This window comes from Pleurodeles waltl, chromosome 9, assembly GCF_031143425.1.
Source record: "Pleurodeles waltl isolate 20211129_DDA chromosome 9, aPleWal1.hap1.20221129, whole genome shotgun sequence".
Lineage (NCBI taxonomy): Eukaryota > Metazoa > Chordata > Amphibia > Caudata > Salamandridae > Pleurodeles > Pleurodeles waltl.
Window position 1 is genome coordinate 1,050,332,965 of NC_090448.1, and position 24,146 is coordinate 1,050,357,110.

At 41.8% G+C, this 24,146-nt stretch overlaps 1 protein-coding gene across 1 annotated transcript in view; it reads right to left on the reverse strand.

Annotated features, from left to right (window-relative positions):
• ABHD12B (abhydrolase domain containing 12B) overlaps positions 1 to 24,146 on the reverse strand; it is a 328,971-nt gene that overhangs the window by 101,575 nt on the left and 203,250 nt on the right. Inside the window, exon 5 of the mRNA XM_069208676.1 lies at positions 17,621 to 17,651. Within this exon, the coding sequence (XP_069064777.1) occupies positions 17,621 to 17,651 (31 nt within the window). The remainder of the gene's footprint in view (positions 1 to 17,620; positions 17,652 to 24,146) is intronic.

The following is a 24,146-nucleotide window of genomic DNA, read 5'->3' on the forward strand; positions in this document are numbered from 1 at the left end:
CATTTAGCTGGTGCTAAAGCAAGAGGAGACTTGTAGGTCTAAGTTCGAAAATGTCTGAATAAACTCCTTAAAATTAAAAACAAAACATCTGAAAAATTAGTGTCCACAGTGTTGTAGGACGGCAAGCGGAAATGCAGAACTTTGACTGTGTATGTGTGTGGTTTTGACCAAGGCGAGGGATACAAGGCCAGCGGCAGCAGCAGGGGCTCTTCTAGCACCTAGCTCACCTGGTGCCTGGGAGCCAGATGGACGGCCGACGGGGGTAGATGCTGTCAGACACGGTGAGGGGGTGAAGTAAGGTGAAGGCAGTGCAGGTGTCCTATGCGGGCGCCACACTCAGACCTGGTACAGCGGATGGCAGCGGAGGATGGATAGCAAATCAGGACGGCACAGCAAAACCAGTCAAATCAGAAGGGGTGGAGGTAAGGCATTATAGCCACAGCTCTTCTGTGTTTGGCATGGAGGCAGCCGGCATGCTCCCCCATCTTACAACTGCACACTGATACTGCATACTGCTTAACCCGCAACGTTTCCAACGTTATAAAGTGCACCACAAACAGCACCACCATCTACCAGCTGGTTTGCTCAAAAGTTATCCCAATTCTACTGACGGCCTGCAAGTCCACCAGCCAGCCCAAACCTGCTGAAGTCTGCTCATATTGGAGAGACCGCGCGTAACCTGTCCTCACTCTGCCCTGCCTTATGCTTTGCCTTGCTTGCTTTACGCTACCTTGGCTGTTTTGATAACTACCTCTAACCACCACCTACTGTATCCATTACTGCAATCTTGCATTTCCTGGCACTGCCAATGTTCACTAGATGCCACTGGAAATGTCACTGGAAACCAACTGGGCCCAAAGGGATCTGAGGAGTACACTGGGCGCTGCTGGACTGAGGGACACCTATTGGCATCAGGCCCCAGACTCAATACTGGCATCCACCGGTTAACAAGGCCTCCTAATTAACCCTTGGCACCCCACATCCTGACCTCAGATCCCTGTGTGAGTGCCCATCAGGCTAGGGCCCAGAACCAAACATAGGAGCCACAAGGTACAAGATGGCACCAGCACAAGCTGCACAAGCCCCAATAGTATAAGCACAATGAGGTCCGGGAGAACGAAAGGGCCTCTCCAGTGGCCCAGCAATAACCAAAGCCCCATACTGGGGCTGCAACAGTCGCTGCAACTGCACCCACAAATTCAGCAGCCTTAGTGACAGAACTGAGACCTGCAATGGATACACCTCAAATACCACCTAAGCACTAAAGCAAGGGCCAATCATCTGCCCCCATAAAAGACAAAAAGTATTTAAAGCAACAACCCAAAATCTTCACCAAGTTCTTTAATTGCCTCAACGAACTAGAGTATCTTAATCTTATGCTGTTAATGGCCACTTTCCATCAGGCAATCCACCAGCAGCAACTTTTCATAACTGTACAAGCTTTCGAATAGAAGTCACAGAGGAAAGCAACCACCTCTTGAAGAAACTGTGCCGAGCCATCTGTTCTGACAGTCTCGCATCAGATAAAGGAACGTACCGCTCTGTTTACACTGTCAAAAACAGAAGAATAAAATGGTCAACTATTCCAGCTCACAATCTTCCAGAGCTAGCAAAAAAATCATTCCTGGCACACATAGCTGAGGGGGATGCTGATTAAACCATCTGGGACCAACTCACCAGACAGTTTGCTGATCAACACAGAGTGCCTGTATCAGGGCCCGGGAAGCAGCACGGTAGCATGTCGACAGCTCACAAAAAAAATAAAAGACCTAAAAAGCACTGTAACTCGGGCCTTAGGGCTCTCCAAAACTCACCAAACAACCATCTCTTAAAAGCAGCAGTGAGAAAAGCAAGAACTGCCTACAGAAGGCCAAGATGGAATTTAAAAAGAGAGGTGAACGACAGACTCTGGGCCAAACTATTAACTGACTCAAAATCCAACAGACATGAAAGATTCTGGAAAACTGTGAATAATCTAAATGCCCTCTCAAAAACCATAACAACTGCAAATATCCAGGAAGAGCACTGGCACTTTCAAACCACTGAGCACAGAATAATGCCAATCACAGACCACCTTATGGCACACCAAGCTCCAGTAGCACAATAGTCCCCTCAGAATGTTTGCCCAAGGCATCACACAGAACTCAATGGAACACCTGCAAGGTTGAAAGTGATCATAGTGACTTTATCCCCTTGAAACTGCAAGCTATAACAATTGAAAACCGAATCACGAAGGGCAGCTGCAATTGGGCACCAGAACCAAACAGCTTCTCTACGGTCATCTTCAAAGAGGACAAAGCCTTCTGGGCAAAGAGCCTGGAGCCGGAATTTCAAAATATCATAACCTTTAGCTGTTCACCTGCCTCCTTGAAGGGCTCAATTATCTCCCCCATCTTCAAGGGATGCGATAGCCCTGCCAACTACCGGCTAATATCGCTTCTTGATGTTGAGTCAAAGTATTTCGCTGGATGCCTACTTTAAGAACTAACATCTTGGTCCACTAAAATAAAAATAATCCATTCAAACCAAATTGAATTTCCAAATCATAAGGGGACAGCAACCAACATATTAGCCTTATCACTAAACCTTGACCAATGCAAAAAGAATCACTATCCTCTCTTTCTTTGCTTTAAAGATTACAAAGGTGACCAAATCGATCGGAATAAGATTTGGAAAAAGCTAGCCAGTTGGATGGTCCCTTGGCCCCTGCTGTAAGCCCTGATCCTCCTTCACACTGACACTTGGGTCAGAGTAAATCTGGGGAATGGTTTCCACCTGTCCAGACTGATTACAACAAATCAGGGCCTAAGGCAAGGGTGTGTGCTAGCTCCCACACTCTTTAACCTCTTCTTGCCAGACCTTACAACAACTATAGATCAGGTCAACTCACATGCTCCAAAGGTTGGGAGCATCCTTCTACCAGGTAAGATGTAGTCTTGATCAGCGCACATAGATTGGCCTCCAAAGACTCTTGAATGCCACTGCAGTTTACTCTAGGACAAACTTAGAAATAGATATGAAGGAAACAAAAACCATGGTCATAGGAAAGCCATCCATTAGCACTTTATCCTGGTACCTGGAAAGAGTAAACGTTGAGGTAACAACCAAATATAAATACCTGAGACTGCTGTTCGACAGACTGGGATCCTTCAAACAGAACAAGGAGCACATGCGGCTGACGGCCAACTTCCTTTTAGCGGCCTTTCATCACCTTAGAACAGCACTTGCTGGATCGACATAGACCACCATTTTGCAGATAATGCAGACCAAACTAGTATTGATCCTAGCTTATGGCAGCAAGTCCTTAAGGGGTAGAGAGCCCTCCCGCATCAAGATCATAGTCAGGCTCTTCAAGTCGGTAATCCATCTTCCACAACACACCTCACCAGTTCAGCTGAGACTGGAGTTCGGCTTCATGAAACAAATCTTTGTCAGGCGAGGGGCATTCATAAAATGCTGTTACAATCTAAATAATGCTGCCCTAAAATTACTCATTCACCACCTGTTGGAGGAAACTAACACAAGGGTCAACTCCCCAGCCAGGAGTTACAGTTTTTTGTCCTCAGTATCTCTCGGACTGAATAATCTATGAGACTTGCTGCCAACTGCTGTCAAGTCAAGAGCACACTGAACAAAATAATCATGCAGGTCTCACTGCTGGCAGGTCAAGAGGTATTCTCAGAACGACAACATGCCTGGCTAAGAACAGCTACCTATAAAACTCTAACACCTCAACTGTACCTAGGAGCTGGCACCAGTGCTCACATTACAAGAAGCTTCTTGAAAAATCATCTGGCCTGTCTACCTTCTCTCTTACACCTGTCTCTGTCTCTGTGGCAAAGCAACAACAGCACAGAGTCATGCCAGCTAAGGCACAGAAATCATGGTGCAACAATTCGGCATATGCAAATCAATCCCAAGTTCTTTAAAATAGTCAGATTGAAGATTCTGAAACCAGCATGCAGGTTTTGGGTGCAGATTAGACAGGTGTTAGGGATACTCTACTATAGTGAGTTTTCACTAATTTTGAATTCACCCGGAAGCCCAGCATGATTGCAGGACAATTTAGCAAGACCTTTGGAAAGAAGCTGGATTAAGAAGATGGGACCAGACTATCAAGGTTGGCAGTCTTGCTTTATCAGAAGATATGATTTGGATTACAGAAAACAGCTTATCCATATTCAAGTATTATTGATTGGCCGGCTGGGTAAGTGGGTTGTGTCAGGAAGGAGGCAGGAGCTTGCACTGTGAAGAAAAAATACAAGGGTGTCACCCTCAAAAAGGTGAGGTGGTGAAATGGTACTAGATATTAGTGCGATGAGTCCATGGAGCCTTTACTTTGCCAGAGGAGATTTGGAGAAGGTGCCTGCCGATGCTGAAGTTAACACACCTATTGCAAGTATCTATGTCTACTCTCTGGAACTCGGTAAAATCTGTATCTCTCAATACAAATCATCTATTCACTACACAGAGACTACTGGACTCGGAAAAAGCTGTCACGTCAGGGAGGTTGAGTAAAGAAGACATGCCTTAAGTGTGGTGATGAGATGCCTAACAATGGGCACATGTTCCTGCAGTGTCCCGCTATCCAGCTCTTCTGCAAGAAGTGGGTAAGACTCTATCCGAGATATTTTGCAGAGAAATTAAGGTAAGACATGCCCTGGTGATTTATGGTATCTTCGAGGTTTAAAGGACTATTATAAATTTACCTAAGAGACTGAAATCACTTCTAGGCACTTTACTATTGCCGGCAAGAAGGGAGATATGCATGAAATGGTATCCTCAACACCTCTTGGTTTTACCAAATTGGTAATTTCGATTCAGTGAGTTAGCAGGCTTGATCGTATCTGCTTATCCACTAAAAGGGCGATGATGTGGGGGCCACTGGAGAACTGGTGGCTGGAATGGAATTCATAGGGACAATATCCACAGGGGAGGGACCCCCTAATGTCTAACATACGAGGAATACTAGGCCCACCACAATAATCCTGCAAATGTTGGATTAAGTCTCGTCCAGGAGGAATACAGGTTGAGAGATGATGCCAATTTTTAGCAACCCCTTACCTGGATTCTTACTACCTATCACAAATTAGGTTAAAAAAAAAAGAATTTAAAAAATGTTGTCTACATTCCATCTATTGGTGCAACGGTTTTAATTTACTATGCACTTTAAAATAAATAAAGCTGAAATAGTGTACAAACACATTGGCATTAAACAGGTTGAGTTACAATATCACTACAATAATACTACTACTGCTTTTACCAACAATATTAAAGCAATAACTACCATAGTTGTTACTATTATTAATGCTGTTTATAAAGCACACTAGCCAAAACTCTTTGTATAGACCACTACGTAAGCAATTATTATGGTACATGTTGTATTAATTACTTCAGCTCCTCACACCTTTGTAAAAAAACGAACCATTCATTCATTCATCTGCGTACAAAACCTTTAACGTCTTGGAATCTGCCTTTACAATATAAAAACAAAATTAATATATATTTTCCTTGTAACACATAGATCCTATTAAGACTACATTTAAACACCGAATTGCTCAGGTCAACCCACTTTAATTTCTACTTTCTTTCTTTGACTTGCTTTAATGATAATCTATGTTAAATACCAGTGCAACAGCACTGCACGGACACCATTATTTATAAGATTCATGAATCACATGATAAAAATATTTTTTAAATATTTATTTTATTGCAGAAGGGTCCCTTTGAGCCCCGTCCACTCATGGGCCTGCAGGTCACAGTAGGTGCAGCCTGCCTCCTTATGCCCTTGTATTGTTTCCCAGCATAGTGCTGATAGCCACGAAATAGCTGTCTAGAGAGCTCTACAACTAACCTATTCATGACCAGAATTAACACTTTTTCAATGCTACGTTCTCAAAAACTACAGACCGGATTTACACCAAACCAAGTAAATGCTCTTCATACAATGATATCTGTATGCCAAGTTTGGTGTTATTTTGTTCAGCAATTGTTTTATTGAAGAGTAATGAAGCCTAAGGGAGTTAACATGAGAAGTATCACCTTCTACCACTCAACCCATTTTTAGGCCCCCACTTGAAGGATCTACAAAAACCTTTCCACGAAGAAAGGGAAGGTTCAGTTTTGCGCAGATGTCAAAGGTATTAAGCAAACAAAAAATGCCTTTCCAATGGAACCCTGTGCTCAAACCATAGCTACAGAGGTGCTATCACCGCTTCTGTATATTTGTAAACGCACAGAACGCAACATGCAACATGCTATTTGTTACCATTGCTTACTGTGGAGAGAGGCCGTCCAGGGGAATTCAATCTCCCCTTTTTAACATAATAGTGAGGCTTCTTGAGAGAAATTATGCCTGGGTCAGATGGGGTTGTAATGGTGAACTTATGGAACGCGTTCCTGTTAGGAAGTGGGTGTGTTCTGGCCCCTACACTCTTTTTATTACATATAAACAACGTCATTGACCATCCTAACGGTTGAGTTACCGATCCACCCAAGTTAAATGGGCTAACTGTTTTGGCGCTATTGTTTGTCGTCAATACTGTTGTGATCTCCCAGACACCTATGTGCCTGGAAAATGTATTAGCTTCTTTTCAATCGTATTGTACACTAAATGGTTTGGAAATAAACATCTACAATGCAAAAATAATGATAGTTAACACACACAAAAGTTATAAGGATAAAAGCAGACTGAGAGATAAGTTGCTAGAAAGAGTTGCTAGGTCTGAGTATCTGGGAATCAAGCTTGATGACAAACTTTGTTGGCAGCCACATCTAGAGAAGTGCAAGGCTGCTCTCACCCATAGGACAGCTTCTAGAGAACACCTTTAATGTCCTTATTCAGGGACATCCCCTTTAAACATTGAGTTCTGTGCTGCCCTGTGACCTCTCTTATTTTACATTAGGCTGTGGGCAACTCGGGAACTCTATGTATAAAGTGAAGCCTTGAAGGAAATACTGTCTTTGGCTGGTACCACCAATCTTCCATGGTTCCAACACATTTGCTAATATTATGAGAAATTGGGCCTAGATGATCTATTGGATAACCCCTGTACAATCACACAAAGTGCTAAAGATATAGATAGTTAAAGCACCATTTTGGGAATATACCCAACTTGTCCTGCACAGGCGCATCTCTCTGGGCACTTTCACTAATACGTTCATCCTTCATAAGCTATTTCCTAGGTAAGAAGCATGTGTAGATTCTATTTAACCACTGCTGGCTAGGTCCTTGTTTATGAGGCTGCATTGTGGAGCCCCTAAAATTAACATGATATAGCAAAGTGGGATAAGGCTTCCGACAACGGGGCCTTATGCAAACTGTGCTCTAATTGTGCTGTTGAAAATATAAACATGTTTTATTTTTCTGTCCAATGTATGAGAAACCTAGATGCATCTGGATCAGACCTCTGTGCATTACCCTGGGTTTCCGCACTTTTCAACCAGTACTTTGATTATTTTAACTGATATTTCACCTTTTATTGTCTTTGGCCTCAGCAGATGTTTGCACATTGTGTGCTTTACTAGAAAGATGCAAGGTAAAAGTTTTAATTCCTTTTAGCACATGCCATGCTGGGGCCATTGAATTGGCATTTTATCTAAAGTATATGTATTATTATTTGATATGAACATATTAGCTTATACTATGAGGGCACTTTCTGATATATTTAATTTTTTAGTTATTTGTGCTGTATACAGCTTGTTCCATCATTACTGATTGATTACTACATATATGTTTGGGCATGAGTGGGGTATGATCTATGACATTAGGTCTGTAGAATCTTTTGATATATTTTTTAAGCATAGTCAGATGGCACAGAAGACAATTTTTTAGGTTTCTGTCACTGGACTGTGCTTTGATACAAATTCTCCATTGAGCTTCTCTTTTTTCTTGCCCCCCTCCATGCTATGATGCACTTTGTTGATATTATGATAGTGACTTGTGTGATAATGCATGCTTTATTTATGTACAGCTTTTTCAGATTTTGAACCAAAATAAAGTATTTGGAATGCTGAGATTGAACTGAGTAATAAAAAAATATCAACGCAGAGTCACTGTATATCACTGGCAGTTTTACATTCTGTGAAACCTTAATCATGTACTCCTATGTATTATAATCACGTAGTCCTATGCATTACAGTATTGTTGTTTTACAAACATATGACCAAGAGTGTATTGCTAATTTACAAGTAAATCAAGATGGCATTTTATATTTGTTTGAAGGCACTGGTAACTTTAAATATGCCTTCTAAATATCATGGTTTTGGAGGCCCAGAAGCCATGTTATTGAAAGGAGCACATGTGCACATTTCTAAAAAGCGTAGCCTCTTTTCAATCCTGGCATCTGGAAGTGTTTTTCAGGAGAATAATGAGCACATTATTTTATGTATGAATGATGTCTTCACTTCAAGGACATTATGCCCTTCCTCTGGAATAAGATCCTGCTGACTGCTTATTTGACAAGTTTCTGGTAACAGCAACAGGTTTCTGTAACATGATTAGGTTCCATAGATGTGTACTGAGAGAAAGTCTACATAAAATGTCCTAAATTTGATATATTTTAGCATTAAGCTCCAACTGACCTTTTTCTAGCGAGAGCCCTGGCCAGTTGAAGTAATTGACTTTTATTATTTGTGGTGTAGCTGCTATTTTGTATTAAACACATGTTGGACTTTGGGCTCCCCCAAGGGTTGTGCTTTATTTTCAACAGACGCTGCACTGGTCGGGAATCACCGCATCAGAAAGAAAGATGGAGAGTTTTGGACCGAGCTCCACACAACAACCCCAGGCTAAAAGTCTACCTGTGCTTACCATTTGTTTGCAAACATGGCACGCATTGTTTTGTGGATAATGTATTTTCAAAAACAGTCCACACAACTGTTGCCTGGGAGACAATGGAGAAACATGAAAGGAAAAGTGGTTAGGTAAGCCGGACTGGGAGGAGTCTAGAGAGTAGAATAGGTGTGAACTCATGGTATAGAAGGAGTATCATTATGATATCAGTTAGAAGAACTATTAACAGAAGGACACCCTATCGTATTTACCATTTCCTTCCCTACTTCCCTTTGCAGGATGAACAGTGGGCGCAAGACCTGCAGACTCTTTCCCTTGCTACCTGAGTGTGAGTGAATTGTAAAGAGGGGTTATGGGGAACAATCTATTTGTACCCAGTCCCTACTGAAAGGGACACCTGTCCTTACTATGTACCAACAATCTTGTAAACGTATTTTTACAAGTGTTGGTGGTACTCACTAAGAAGTATGGGAAGAAGTTCTTCCGTAACATGGAAAGTTCAAAATACAAAGAGTAGCTAATTTACAGAACATACTGAAAGATCCTAAGAATATGTCCGCTCCTCGTACAGTGGCATGAGGAGGCACACAAACATAAAATGTAATCTCAGTTTCGGAGTACAAGAAGTACTCATGAAAAGTTGGAAGACCAAATTAGACCGCTTTGGGACAGAGTTACAAATTTGAAGGCATGATTCCACTACTGTGGATCAGTCTAGACCGCACATATGTTCAGTTCTGGACCATCATGACCAACAAGAATAAAGAACCATTATTGCCTGAGTAAATGTGAGACAGACCACATGTCGGATGTCAAGAAGGCTTCCCCTTTATCTCCATCCAAGTGATGCTGATGATAAGGACCCTTCCTCATCCACACCTCCTCTAGAGAGACTACCCCACAGTAGGAGAACAGAGCCAGGGTTCATGTCCAATGGATTCCCCCCTTTAGACCCCACCTCCAACCTAATGAGTATCAAGAAACAATTCCCCAAAATTCTAGAAAACCCCACGCAGTTCCAAGAAGAATTGCAAAGCATGTTTGATGTATTTCGACCCAACTGGACAAATGTGAGCTAGTTGTTGTGGCTGGTGGTGCAGTGTGAAGTGAGACAAATATTGATAAAGAAAGAGCCATAGCCGAAAGCGGCCCTGGGACTGATGAGGATTTAAGAGCAGCTACAGGATTCATTGTTGAATGCAACTGTACCGAGTGAAAAACGATGAACTGAGATCTCAAATTGTAAACAAAATAAGGTGGTGGGGGCACCAGACGATTATTTGGACATACTTAAGGATGTGTTTGAAAGGTATTCGGGTATAGCCTATTTGATGAAGATGGCTCAGGAGGTTGTGAGTGCTTTGTACAGGGGTTAGTTGATAACAATGTGTTTTGGATGGCATGCTAAGAAGTCAGCTGAACTGGTGATGGTGGCCAACCACTGTATGTCCTCACAAAAAAAAAGAAAGCTAAATATGACTCGAGATTACTGGATTTAAAATTACAGAATATGCAGAGGGCAGTCAAGGGGTAAGAAGAGGATTCCCTCGAAGGGCTATGGCACAGAAATGGGAGAAATGGGAACAGAAGGGGCCATAGGGAGGCCCTGGGAACAGGAGGGGAGCAGACCAGGCATTGTAAAATGGATTGACCCAATACTGTGTCTAGTGCACCATATCTTCCCGACCAATGTGGTTATTTATTAAGTTCCTCAAAATCCTCACCCTGCATTTTAGGCCAGCCCATATGTCCTTATCCCATTATATCAGAAGGGCCTTTATCTAAATTGTGTCATTGATGGTAAATGTACTACATGCCTTACTGACTCGGGTGCATGACTCCCGGTTGTTAAATAATATTAATTTCCTTTTTTAACTTCCTCAGGCAGGTCCATAGAACAGCTGTGTTTTCCAACCAGCAACCAGCAACTTTCCAAAAATAGTGCTGATCATGAATCCATTTCTGTTGGACCTATTAGTGATGACCGTTTCATTTTGATTAGTCCAACCTCTCCAAAGAATTTATTAGGGAGGGATATTTTGTGTAAACCTTTAATTGAATTGTGTTTTGTACCACAAAAGGGAGTACTTGTACATACCTCAAAAAGAAAATAATCAAATTACACTACTGTATGACATCTTAGGTTCCGAGGGGAAGTGGGCAAGGTTGCTATGTCTCCTGATGTAGCTGAATTGCTTTCAAAGGTACTGTTTATAACGTTGTCCTAAGGGCCCAACAATATGAGATTCATCTCCTCAATGGAACCTGTAAATTTGAAGGTCGACTATCACAGTAAGTTAACCAGGATACCTCATTATGCGCTGAACCCTGAAACAGAGGAAGGAATCCACCCTGTAATAGCAGATTGGATTAAACAAGGGTTTTTGGTGCCTATTGTCAGTAGAAGTAACTCCACGATTCTTCTGATACACAAGGGGGGGGAACCTATTTGTACAGGTTTGCTCAGGACTTGAGGGCCATTATTATGTTGTTATTCCAAGTTTCCCTGTGGTCCCCAACCCTACCACTATCCTTTCTAGTATCCCACCAAGCACCCAAGGGTTCACTGCAGCTGAATTTTGTTACGCTTTCTTCCAATACATGAGGAAAGTCAGTTTCTCCACTTGTTCACCACCTCGGCATGTGAGATAAGTCCTCAGCTTTTGTGGGCTCATGTCCATCAAGGATTTACAAAGTCTCCTTCAATCTTTTCCCAGACTCTGATAAAGGATTTGGACAAGTTAGTTTGCCCCCAGGGTTCTACTTTAACCTCTTCACTTCTAACCCCCTACCCCTCCCCCTTGTTAAGTCTTTGTTTTGGCTATTTGGGGGAGTTTGAGATTAGGCCTCCATAACTTTTTGTCCACATAAGCTACACATACCAAAATTGCATTCTTTCTTTCAAACTTCCTTGGGATTCTAAAGGTATTCAGGGTTTGTGGATTCCCCCTGGAGGGGACCAAGAAATTAACCAAAATATGCCTAGATTTTGGGTTTTTTGGGAAGCAATGTGAAAAACATGCTGCAGAAGAAAGTGTCTGGTTGTTTCCCTGCATTGGCATCAAGGAAAGGTTTGTGGTGCTGAAACCATCATCTTCCCAGCTATCAGGAACAGTCAGACTTGATTCAGAAAACCACATTTTTAAACATAGTTTTGCCCTTTTACTGGGATATAGGCTATTTTACTATCTTTTGTGCTTTTAACCTCCTACCAGTTTGTGGAAGAAACGACTGTGAAATCCCTGGTGGATCCCGAAAAAAGCTATGCATTATAGAAAACTAGACAATATTCTGAATTCAGCAAGGGGTCATTTGTGTAGATCCTATACGTTTTTCTTAAAGAAGCCAAGTGTTGAAGTTAATACATTTTGAAAATTTGTAGGAAAAAATAGGCATTTGTGACAGCATGTTCATTTGTAATTTCTCATCATGATGGCCGATTCACAAACGTTATATACCATTAAACCTGCTGGATGGTTCTGGTTGTGTAAATATATAGGGTATGTGGGTTTTCAAAGAACTCAAGGTACCCAGAGCCAATAACTGAGCTGCACCTTGCAATTGGTTTTCTTTGTGTACCGGGTATAGAGCAATTCATATGGTAAAATATAAATAGTGAAAAATAGGTATCAAGGAAAACTATATATTTTCGGAATGGGCGCAATATATGGAGTTTAAAATCAGGGGTTATCAGCACATCTCTGAATTTGTGGGTACCCATACTAGCATGTGAATTAGAGGTTATTTCTCAAATTACTTCTTTCTTACACAATGTCTTACATTTGGAAGGTGCAAATGCAGAGAAATACAATTGGTAATAACACTTGTACTACTATTCTGTCTTCCCTTAAGTCCCCCAATAAAAATGGTAACTCACTTGTGTGGGTAGGCCTAGTGTCCGCTACAGGAAACAGCCTAAAATGCAACAAGGATACATAACATTTTCCACGCAAAATTGACCTTTTTTTTTAAAAGTAGGTAGTTGTTGTTCTTGGGCCCTAGCTCAGCTGGCATCTAGGAGAATGTAGCAAACCTGTACATTTTTTAAAACTAGTCACCTAGGGAAATCCAGGATGGGGTGCATGGATCTCGAGAGGTTATTTTTACCCACAATGCCCTACAAACCTCAAACTTTGCCTGAAATCACACATTTTCCATAGATTTCAGACACTTTTGGAATCAACAGTAATGCACAAAATTCCTACCACTCAGTATTGTCTCACTTGTGCCGATAAAAATGCTGCACCACTTGTGTGGCTGGGCCTAGGGCCAGTGACAGGAACTTATGAAACCAAGGGCTATGGGAGCCGTTGCATGGGGACTCCTAATGACGTTGGTTGGATAATTTCCTGTTGGTGGCACTAGGCCCAGCCACACAAGTGGAGCAGCAATTTTATCGGCTGAAGTGGGTCAAATGTGGGTGGTAGGAATTTTGTGGAGTCCTGTGGATTCCAGAAGTTTCCATCACAGAAATGTGAGGAAAAATGTGTTTTCTTAATCAACATTTGAGATTTGCAGAGCATTTTGGGTAAGAAAACGGTGTGGGATGGATGCGAAGCACACTAGCCTGGACTCCCCCAGATGTCTAGTTTTTCTGAACTGTCTGTGTACGGTAGGGTTGTGCAGGTGGCAGCCTACCCAAGCCCAAAATGTGAAGTTGTTCACAATTGCAAGAGGTATGATATCGGGAGTTAGCCAAACTCTCCTGGCTCATTTGTAAAAACAACATCCAAAAGAATCACCTATCCTCTTGTGTGCCATTGGGATGAGAAGCGTTAGTCTGCAGGGGAGCAAAAAGACTGTTTCAACATTTTTGATGGGGTGTGGCAATGGCCATGCCCATGCTGGGCAGCCCCCACCCCTACAAAAAAAAGACATCCCTGGTGTCTAGTGGGCTTTCTGACCCCCCCGGGGGGCAGAGGGAGGTAACTGCTCCCATCTGCCCCGTGGGCAGGCACAAAGACGCTTTCCCTTTTTTGGGGGGGGGGTTGGGGTGGAGAATGGCCATGCCATGCTTGGCAGCCCCCACTGATACAAATAAAAACGAAGTAAAAAACGTATCCCTGGTGTCCGGTGGGCTTTCTGCCACACAAGGGGGGAAGATACAGGTAATTGCCCCCATCTGCCCCCCTCACGGTGGTGCAGAAAGACTGTTTCCCTTTTTTTGCGATCAGCTCATTTCACATTCACTTTCAATGTAATGACGTCAGTACGACATGCGTGTGATAATCATTACACTCAACAAAAAAAGGGATTTAGTAGGCATGTGTTGAGGATGGAACAGTCCCATTCCTAGCACACGACCACAAGTGCTGAGGCAGAACTGAAGGGGTTAATCCATTATGTAGATGATTAATTGTTGGCATCTGCTTACCCTAGATCAGTACAAGAAGACAAAATGCAGCTCTACCTTCGCCTAGTGCCATAGCTTGGTCATGAAATACCTGCAGACAGGAGTCACTTGTCTTATAAATGAGTTCAGCCATTCCTAAGTTGCTCCGCCCGGTAACTGTTATCCAGGGATGTACCATTTTGGAACAAGGGACAGTGGCTCTGGACTATGCTGAAATGGCAAAGTCTTTGAAAGCGTATGTTGAAAAAGATACACCTGAACACTTGCAGTGGTCTAGAGAAGCTGAAAATACATTTGTGAAAATGAAATAAGCTTTGACGTCCATGCCCGCTCTTGGGCTCCCTGATTATCCCAAACCTTTTACTTTGTATTGTCATGAACAGAATGGACTTTCACTTGGAGTGTTGGTACAAAGTCATTGGGATAACAAAAAGCCCCTAGCTTATTACTCTTGAATTCCTGACACAGTCATGGCTGGCTCCCACCATCTTTACATTGTATTGCATTTCCCTTTAATTGCTGCTGTGCCCCATTCCATGGCTGTACTCCTCCTCACTATGAAAACCCAGCACTTCTATATTACTCAACTATTTCAAAACGGTATATTGTTGTTGTTTGCTTCTCATATTACCTTGGTCTGTTGTCCTACTTTGGACACTTCTTCTCTAATACCAATGAGGGTGGAAATGCATATGACTTTCCTGACTGCTGCCCAGGCCAGGTTACTAAACCCTGTATTGATTTAACTGATGTACCCACTATTGGCTGTGAGTTAATATAATTTGTGGATGAAGCATATCTCAGAAATGAGGAGGGTGTCCTAGTTGCTGGTTATGCTTAATGTACTGTGTACAAAATTGTGCAGAGTTGTCATCTACCAACTGTGAAATAAGCTCAAGTTGCAAACTTATCGCGCTCACTCGAGCTTCTATCCTAGTCAAAGATTGTTACTGAACACAAAGACTCAAAGTACGCATATGGAGCGGCACAACTCTTTGGGCATTTATGGATGTAAAGGCCTTTCCTACCCTCATCCAGAACTCCCATTAAAATGGGCAGTTTATCCAAAGCCTTTTAAATGCCTTGCAATTACCCCTTGTAGGATAGCAGTGAAGTGCCTGCACATCAGCACCTTTATGATATTTCAAGGGACAATACCCTAGTGGATTCTGCTGCTAAGAAAGCTGCATTGTCTAAAACTGCAGATGTTGCTATGAATATCATAACAACAGATCTATTTTCTGTAACCACATTAATAGATTTGTCTCAACAGCAGGAACAGGCCTGAGAAAGTTAAGAACAGATCTGTATCAAGCAACAATGTGAAAAAGACCCTGAGGAGTGTGGGGAGACAGCACTGGTCATGTAGTCGACCTGAAATCTCTACTGACAAACCTCGCCAAGTTGTATAATTGAGCAGTTCACATTGGTAGGGACTGCATGATGTGAGTTGCTGCAACCCATTGATACGCAACATTCTTTTCATCCAAAGCCCAGAGTTATTGGCCTTGCAGTTTCATCTCCCTGTCACACAATATCAGGAAAGGGATTAATAAGTTCAGGGCAAGATGGCAATCGGGTAATGCACCAGCGGTAATGGCTCTTCTCCTCCCTCTCTTTGGAAGAAAGCAGTAATTCCCTGCTGTTGCTGCCACGGTGTACTGGGGATGTCAAGGTGGTTTGTCGAGGCGCTCTGTGCCGTTGCATACACATACCTGCTGATCTGGGGGGGGCAATATTCCTTTGATCAGGATACCCACGAGTTTTAATGATACTTGCCTTCATCTTTATCGCTTAGAGCACAGATGGACAGAGTGTGCAGGCATTTTCCCCTCTTCCTTTCGAGGCCCTGAAAAGTTTAACAATCCTTTGAACTGCAGCATGCCAGACATGACTCATCTTGCAATGAATGGGCAAGAATGTATTTGCAAGCATCAAGTGGAAAATGGCTCTAGTGTTTTTGCTGGACATAGAAACTGTGGTTTAATAGTAGAGAACGTTCCTTTTGAGCCACTTCCTTTTGAGTATTGTGTTCTGCATGGATTGTTATTTATCAAGTGCCATCTGCAAGCAGGGCATGCATATTTCATTTGTGGGTCATAAGCGTAGCCTTGACTGCCTTTAGACTGGACAGAGACCTGTTATCCAGGATACATTGTTCCTGCCATAATGATGATCATCCATTAGGGAAAAAAAAGGGCGGGTCATTTCAACCACTACTACCTTCTTTTCTGCTTGAATTCCCATATATGGGGTGACAGTTGCTTTAGATGAAATACGGACAAATACAGAAGATTTTAGAATACATTCTACTGCAGTAGCTCTAGGGCTAGAGACATATCATTTAGATGCTGATGCTAAACAGAATATTTTAGCGACAAAAGGGGACAGGGAGTCTGCACTATTGTTGGTTCTAAATGTTGCGCTTATCTTCTCAACCCTTCTCCTAGCATACATGAGTAGATGGATAACATTAAGGAAGGTTCTAAAAAGCTACAACAGAATAAGAGTGGCCAGATGTAAACCCCGATGGCATCTGGTTGTGGTTGAGGGACGCCTTTGGAACTTGGAGAATGAAGTGACTTAAAATAACACACATAGGTAATAATGTTGAATAAATAAAATTATTTAAAGTCTTAAAATATATCCATTTATTTTTTAATATTAGAGAATTATATGTAATTATTACATAGTTTTGACATTTTCAATTTAACTAATAAATGCAAAAATAAATATGTTATTGTGGTTTATTTAAAAAAAAATATTCTATGAGAAATAGTATTTATAAATTAAACAAATACATGTGATTAAATAATCATCTAATGTATATTTAAGTCAACAAGTTAATGTGCTGTGCCATTTAACTTTAATAGTTCAAGGTCTACAACAAACATTTAAAATTATTTTACATGTATATTGTACATTAAACTATTTTAAATATTGTTTTAAAGAATAATAAACTTTAATATGTTTCTCAATATTTTCCCATAGGGAGAAAAGTAGTAACTTTACACTCAGAAATCCTGTGTATGAAGCCCCACCGGGAGACAAGTCAGGTAAGACTACACTTTCAACTGGTGAATAGCAAAACAAGTGCAGCTGTACATGTAGGTGCAGTAGTAGGTTTAGACATCTGTAAATTTACATATGTGAAAGTAACTTTCTGAATCAGGCCCTTGGTCACAGCACAGTGTCCACCTGACTTCTGGAATCAGGCGTAAACTGAGTTTGCACACTGTTTTACATTCACAGCGGCTGTCAGAATGAGGCTGCAGGAATTGTAGTTACATGGTGTAGTTTCCTGTTGCCTCTAGTTTCTAGAACCTCTAATCTCTCAAGCCACCTTTAAAAAAACGAGGCTATATAAGATATATAACTGCAGCAGTATTTCCTTTTAAGTGTCTTACATCCAAAGGGAAAGTTTATGAACTTAGAGTCTATGACAAACAGATACAATAAAATGCAAGACCTACCTTCATCAGCTGAATTCTGTGACCAGCAGCCCTGCAATTGTTTAAAAAAGATTCAATTGGAAACCAATACAGGTTATGTTGATATGTGTTTTACAAAAGTAATATTAATAAATAAAAAGGTGCCATTATATTGTAAAATAATATAACTGCGAGAAAAGTGAGACGGCCCAGTAATATAATTAAGTTCTTTAAAGTCTTATTGACACTAGTCAAATGTGAATTTGTCCTTAACGAGGAAGGTGGCCATGTCGTTACTTATGCTCTGCACAACGGAAAAGGGAACTTCACTGTGAATATGTTAGGAAAGCTTTGCACCAATGGTTTAAGTACAAGTGTCTTGGTGACTGCATTTATAACTGCAGAGTTTTCTCAAACCTTAGATTGCACATATGGTCTCTTCTGATAGTTAGCACATCATGCAAATCACTTTTTGAGGATGTATTAAGCAATGAGTAACGGTACCCTTCTTGTGTTCTTTAACTTGGAAGTGGACAATGCATGGGCCTTTTTTCATTTCTGAAGGTGAAAATTCAACAGTTGTTTGCGTGTTTGTAAGTAGTGAGTAAACCTATGACCTGCTGAAATTGCCATATTATGTATGAAATGCTCATAAAACATGTCAACACCTCCTTAACGCAGGTGACAACATATTTTAATCTTGCAAGGGTTGTGTAATGCAAGAGGTTTGTTATGCTCAATCTTAATTTTCTTTTGATCAAAGATCAAACCTATTTCTTTGATGTCAGACTGGGTGTATAATTTTACCACAGTGGAAGTGTGTACAGCACTGAGGCAGCCCACCACTTCTAAAAAAACAGCAAGACTTGGTTGAGAGGTGTGCCAAAGAGATGGTGACTTCCACTGCTATATTTCTTAATCATATCCACAAGCCACCTATGATGAGTCTTTTCACAAAGCCCACAGACCTTCAGACGTGCTTTGAATTATCTTCTTGCTCGAAAATAGTATTATTATCTTTACCTTCCACTGTATGTCCAGTGGAAATGCTCTTGAAATCTATTTTGCTATGCAGGATACAGTATGTATTCTTACTTACTGCTCTGATGTTTGAAGATATGTAGAAACACATTAGAAAAATAATAGCAATATTCATTGCATTGACAAAACCAGATATGCTAAGGAAATAAATAGGTAACTAAGTAAGATGCGAAGCCCAGTGAAATAGTTGATTAAATTATATGCCTGTGTAATAAGTGCCTCTGGGCAGCATGCTACAGTTGCTTGGTGGCCATACCCACAGATGCATCTGACCATTCTCAGTTCCCACCACTTGGGACCCGGCGTTCTGTGACCAGTGGAGATACAGCTCATGATGGCGGGTGATGACATATTCGGCTATTCATGAGGCCCTGGGTTTTCAGAATCCTCAAGGCAGAGAGCAGCACAGCAAAGGTACTGCCCATGTACTCTATACTGATGTGAAGTGACCTCAGCCTTTGCAACAAATCCTCATACAGAAGTAATTGGACTTGTGGTGGTGACAGACCACACCATGATCACAACTTCAAATGGAGTAAAGTTTAGGTCTTCCACAGTACATTGCGAGCTCTGGTAAGGGGAAGACCATAATTAAAAATAATTTAAAGCAAGAAGAAGGGCATAAGAAGCAGTAAAAGGGTGCATACTTAGTTGAAAATGGGTATTTGGAGGCTGCATAAGGGTCTAGTTAATTTTATTTACTTATGAATTGCATACTTAAGTTATAAATGTCGCACCTAGACATTCACAAGCCTGCTGTAACATCAAGAGTGTATCAATCATTTAACCACATAGCACAGTCCCTGGATGCGGCAAAGGATAATGGATGCTTAACAGTCCATCAGGCATGCATGCAAACAGATTCCGAGTCAGCTGCATAACTTGGTCCGGGGCAAAGGACACACCCATGCAAAATAGTAACCTTTCAATAGCAATGACTTGGACACTACTGATGAAAAACAGAGGTGGGAAAAGGGACATCATATCTCACCTCATTAATAGAATTCTAAGCTCTGTCAGTACACCCAAGGCCAGGTGAAATAGAAAACTAATGAACACCTGTCTGCTTTCTGTAGCAAAGCATAACACCAGGAGGCTGTTGAAAAGACAACTGAGAACCTGCAAAGCCCTTGGCGAAACTCTACATCATGCAAAACAGTTTAAAATAGCAGTACTTAGAAAGGAGAATGAAAAAGACAAATCTTAAAGGCTGGCGCATATGGCCTAATTATCACAGTGTGCGTACTCAAGGAAATAAATGTTGCTCACGTACTACAACCCATGTCTTTGCCTCTGAATCCTTTGATAGGTGTGTGAAACAAATGCACGTAATGTTAGGTAGCAACAGGAAGTTAAAACAAGCACAGTCATAGGATCCAGGGAGTATAGAGAAGTCAAAGACTGCATGACCATCCACTGAAGGAGTTGTTATGATGCCACAAAAGGGTCCTAGTGGTAATCACTTTGTGCTGGAAAAGAGAATTTACTAACGGAGGCCATAGTGGATCTGGCTACACTGAAAACCCTCTCAATGTACAATTGACTGTTGTGTGCACTTCTTTGCAACTTCTCAAAAGTCTGTATTGCTAATACCACAGACAATTGTTTTTTAGAACACAGAAGAAGGCTTTACATTTGTAAATCTTGTTTATAACAAACAAGATGCTATTGATTAGAAGTAAATAAACTGAGATTGTAGCAAAGAGAAACATCAAAAATCCCAGCTACATCATGAAGCACTGAAAAAGGGGTATTTTGCTAATAAGTCAAATGATGGATGAGAAATGAAAATGTCACTTACCCAGTGTACATCTGTTCGTGGCATCAGTCGCAGTAGATTCGCATGTTCTGCAATAGCTCGCCATCTGGTGTTGGGCCGGAGTGTTACGAGTTGTTTTTCTTCGAAGAAGTCTTTCGAGTCACGGGACCGAGTGACTCCTCCTTTTGTCTCCATTGCGCATGGGCGTCGACTCCATCCTCGATTGTTTTTCCCCGCAGAGGGTGAGGTAGGAGTTGAATTGTAGTAATAGTGCCCATGCAATGGAGTGACTAAGTATGCACTTATTTAAGGTTGAGATGATACATATATAAATAATTGAAGGTAACTTCCAAACTGCTACAGGCTCCCGGGGAGGCGGGTGGGCACATGCGAATCTACTGCGACTGATGCCACGAACAGATGTACACTGGGTAAGTGACATTTTCAGTTCGATGGCATCTGTCGCTGTAGATACGCATGTTCTGCAATAGACTAGTAAGCAGTTATTTCCCCAAAAGCGGTGGATCAGCCTGTAGGAGTGGAAGTAGTCTGAAATAATGTCCTTAATACAGCTTGACCTACTGTGGCTTGTTGTGCGGATAACACGTCTACACAGTAGTGCTTGGTGAATGTGTGAGGCGTAGACCATGTGGCTGCCTTACATATTTCTTGCATTGGGATGTTTCCTAGAAAGGCCATGGTAGCACCTTTCTTTCTGGTTGAGTGTGCCCTTGGTGTAATGGGCAGCTGTTGTTTAGCTTTAAGGTAGCAGATTTGGATGCATTTAACTATCCATCTGGCTATACCTTGTTTTGAAATTGGGTTTCCTGCATGAGGTTTTTGAAATGCAATAAAGAGTTGTTTAGTCTTTCTGATGTTCTTTGTTCTGTCAATGTAATACATTAATGCTCTTTTGACATCTAATGTATGTAGTGCCCTTTCAGCTACGGTATCTGGCTGTGGAAAGAACACCGGAAGTTCCACTGTTTGATTTAGATGGAACGGTGAAATAACCTTTGGCAAAAATTTAGGATTGGTCCTTAGGACGACTTTATTTTTGTGTAGTTGTATAAAAGGTTCCTGTATAGTAAACGCCTGAATCTCGCTTACTCTTCTCAGGGAAGTAATGGCGATGAGAAATGCCACCTTCCAGGTTAGGAACTGTATGTCGCAGGAGTGCATGGGTTCAAAAGGTGGACCCATAAGTCTAGTTAGGACAACATTTAGGTTCCATGAAGGAACAGGTAGTGTTCTTGGTGGTATAATTCTCCTAAGGCCCTCCATGAATGCTTTAATGACTGGTATTTTATATAGGGAAGTTGAATAGGTAGTCTGCAGGTATGCAGATATTGCTGCAAGGTGAATCTTAATGGAAGAGAAAGCTAGGTTAGATTTTTGTAAGTGAAGCAAGTAACCCACTACATGTTCTGGAGTTGTGTGTAATGGTTGTATTTGATTAATATGGCAGTAGCAAACAAACCTCTTCCATTTACTTGCATAGCAGTGCCTGGTGGATGGCCTTCTTGCTTGTTTTATGACTTCCATACATTCTTGGGTAAGTTGTAAGTGCCCGAATTCTAGGATTTCAGGAGCCAGATTGCTAGATTCAGCGATGCTGGATCTGGGTGTCTGATCTTTTGGTTGTGCTGTGTCAACAGATCTGGCCTGTTGGGCAATTTGATGCAGGGTACCACTGATAGGTCTAGCAGCGTTGTGTACCAGGGTTGCCTTGCCCAAGTTGGTGCTATCAATATGAGTTTGAGTTTGCTTTGACTGAGTTTGTTTACCAGGTAAGGAAGGAGAGGGAGAGGAGGAAAAGCGTAAGCAAATATCCCTGACCAGTTCATCCATAGGGCATTGCCTTGGGATTGTTTGTGTGGGTATCTGGATGCGAAGTTTTGGCATTTTGCGTTCTCCCTTGTCGCAAACAAGTCTATCTGAGGTGTTCCCCAGAGTTTGAAATAAGTGTTCAGTATTTGGGGGTGAATTTCCCATTCGTGGACCTGTTGGTGATCTCGAGAGAGATTGTCTGCGAGTTGATTTTGTATCCCTGGTATAAACTGTGCAATTAGGCGAATTTGGTTGTGAATTGCCCAATGCCAAATTTTTTGTGCTAACATGCTTAACTGCGTGGAGTGCGTCCCTCCCTGTTTGTTTAGATAATACATTGTTGTCATGTTGTCTGTTTTGACGAGAATGTATTTGTGAACTATTATTGGTTGGAAAGCTTTTAGTGCTTGAAAAACTGCAAGAAGTTCTAGGTGATTGATATGCAGTTTTGTTTGATGTACGTTCCATTGTCCTTGTATGCTGTGTTGATCGAGGTGTGCTCCCCACCCTGTCATGGAAGCATCTGTTGTTATTACGTATTGTGGCACTGGGTCTTGAAAAGGCCGCCCCTTGTTTAAATTTATGTTGTTCCACCACAGAAGCGAGAGGTAAGTTTGGCGGTCTATTAACACCAGATCTAGAAGGTGACCCTGTGCTTGAGACCACTGTGATGCTAGGCATTGTTGTAAGGGCCTCATGTGCAGTCTTGCGTTTGGGACAATGGCTATGCATGATGACATCATGCCTAGGAGTTGTAATACCATCTTTGCTTGTATCTTTTGTGTTGGATACATGCGTTGTATGATGGTGTTGAAATTTTGAATTCTTTGTGGACTTGGAGTGGCTACTCCTTTTGATGTGTCTATTATGGCTCCCAGGTATTGTTGTACCTTGCGTGGCCGAATGTTGGATTTTGTGAAATTGACGGTGAACCCTAGTTTGAAGAGGGTTTGTATGATATGATTTGTGTGATTTGAGCACTCTATTAACGAATGGGCCTTGATTAGCCAGTCGTCTAGATATGGGAACACATGTATTTGCTGCCTTCTGATGTGTGCAGCGACTACCGCTAGACATTTGGTAAAGACTCTTGGTGCGGTTGTTAATCCGAAAGGCAGTACCTTGAATTGGTAATGTATTCCTTTGAATACAAACCTTAGGTATTTCCTGTGCGATGGGTGAATTGGTATATGGAAATAAGCATCCTTGAGGTCTAAAGTTGCCATGTAGTCGTGCAGCTTTAGCAATGGCAATACTTCTTGTAGTGTGACCATGTGGAAGTGGTCTGATTTGATGAAAGTGTTGACTACTCTGAGGTCTAGGATTGGTGTCAGTGTTTTGTCCTTCTTTGGTATCAGAAAGTACAGTGAGTAAACTCCTGTGTTTATTTGTGTGTTTGGCACTAATTCGATTGCATTCTTTTGCAATAGTGCCTGCACTTCTATCTCTAGGAGATTGGAATGGTGTGTTGTTAAATTTTGTGCTTTTGGTGGTATGTTTGGAGGGAACTGTAGAAATTCTATGCAGTAACCATGTTGGATAATTGCTAGAACCCAAGTGTCTGTAGTGATTTTCTCCCATGCTCTGTAATAATGACCTATTCGTCCCCCCACTGGTGTTGTGTGGAGGGGGTGAGTGACATGTGAGTCACTGTTTAGTAGTAGGGGTTTTGGGGCTTTGGAATCTTCCTCTATTTCTAGGGAATTGCCCTCCTCTATATTGTCCCCGAAAACCTCCTCTATACTGTCCTTGGTAACTGGACGGTGTGGCTTGTGAGGTGCTGGCTTGTGTGCTTTGACCCCGAAACCCCCCTCGAAAGGGCGTTTTACGGAATGAGCTGTAATTCCCTCTGCTCTGCGGGGAGTAGAGTGCGCCCATGGCTTTGGCAGTGTCCGTATCTTTTTTGAGTTTCTCAATCGCTGTGTCCACTTCTGGACC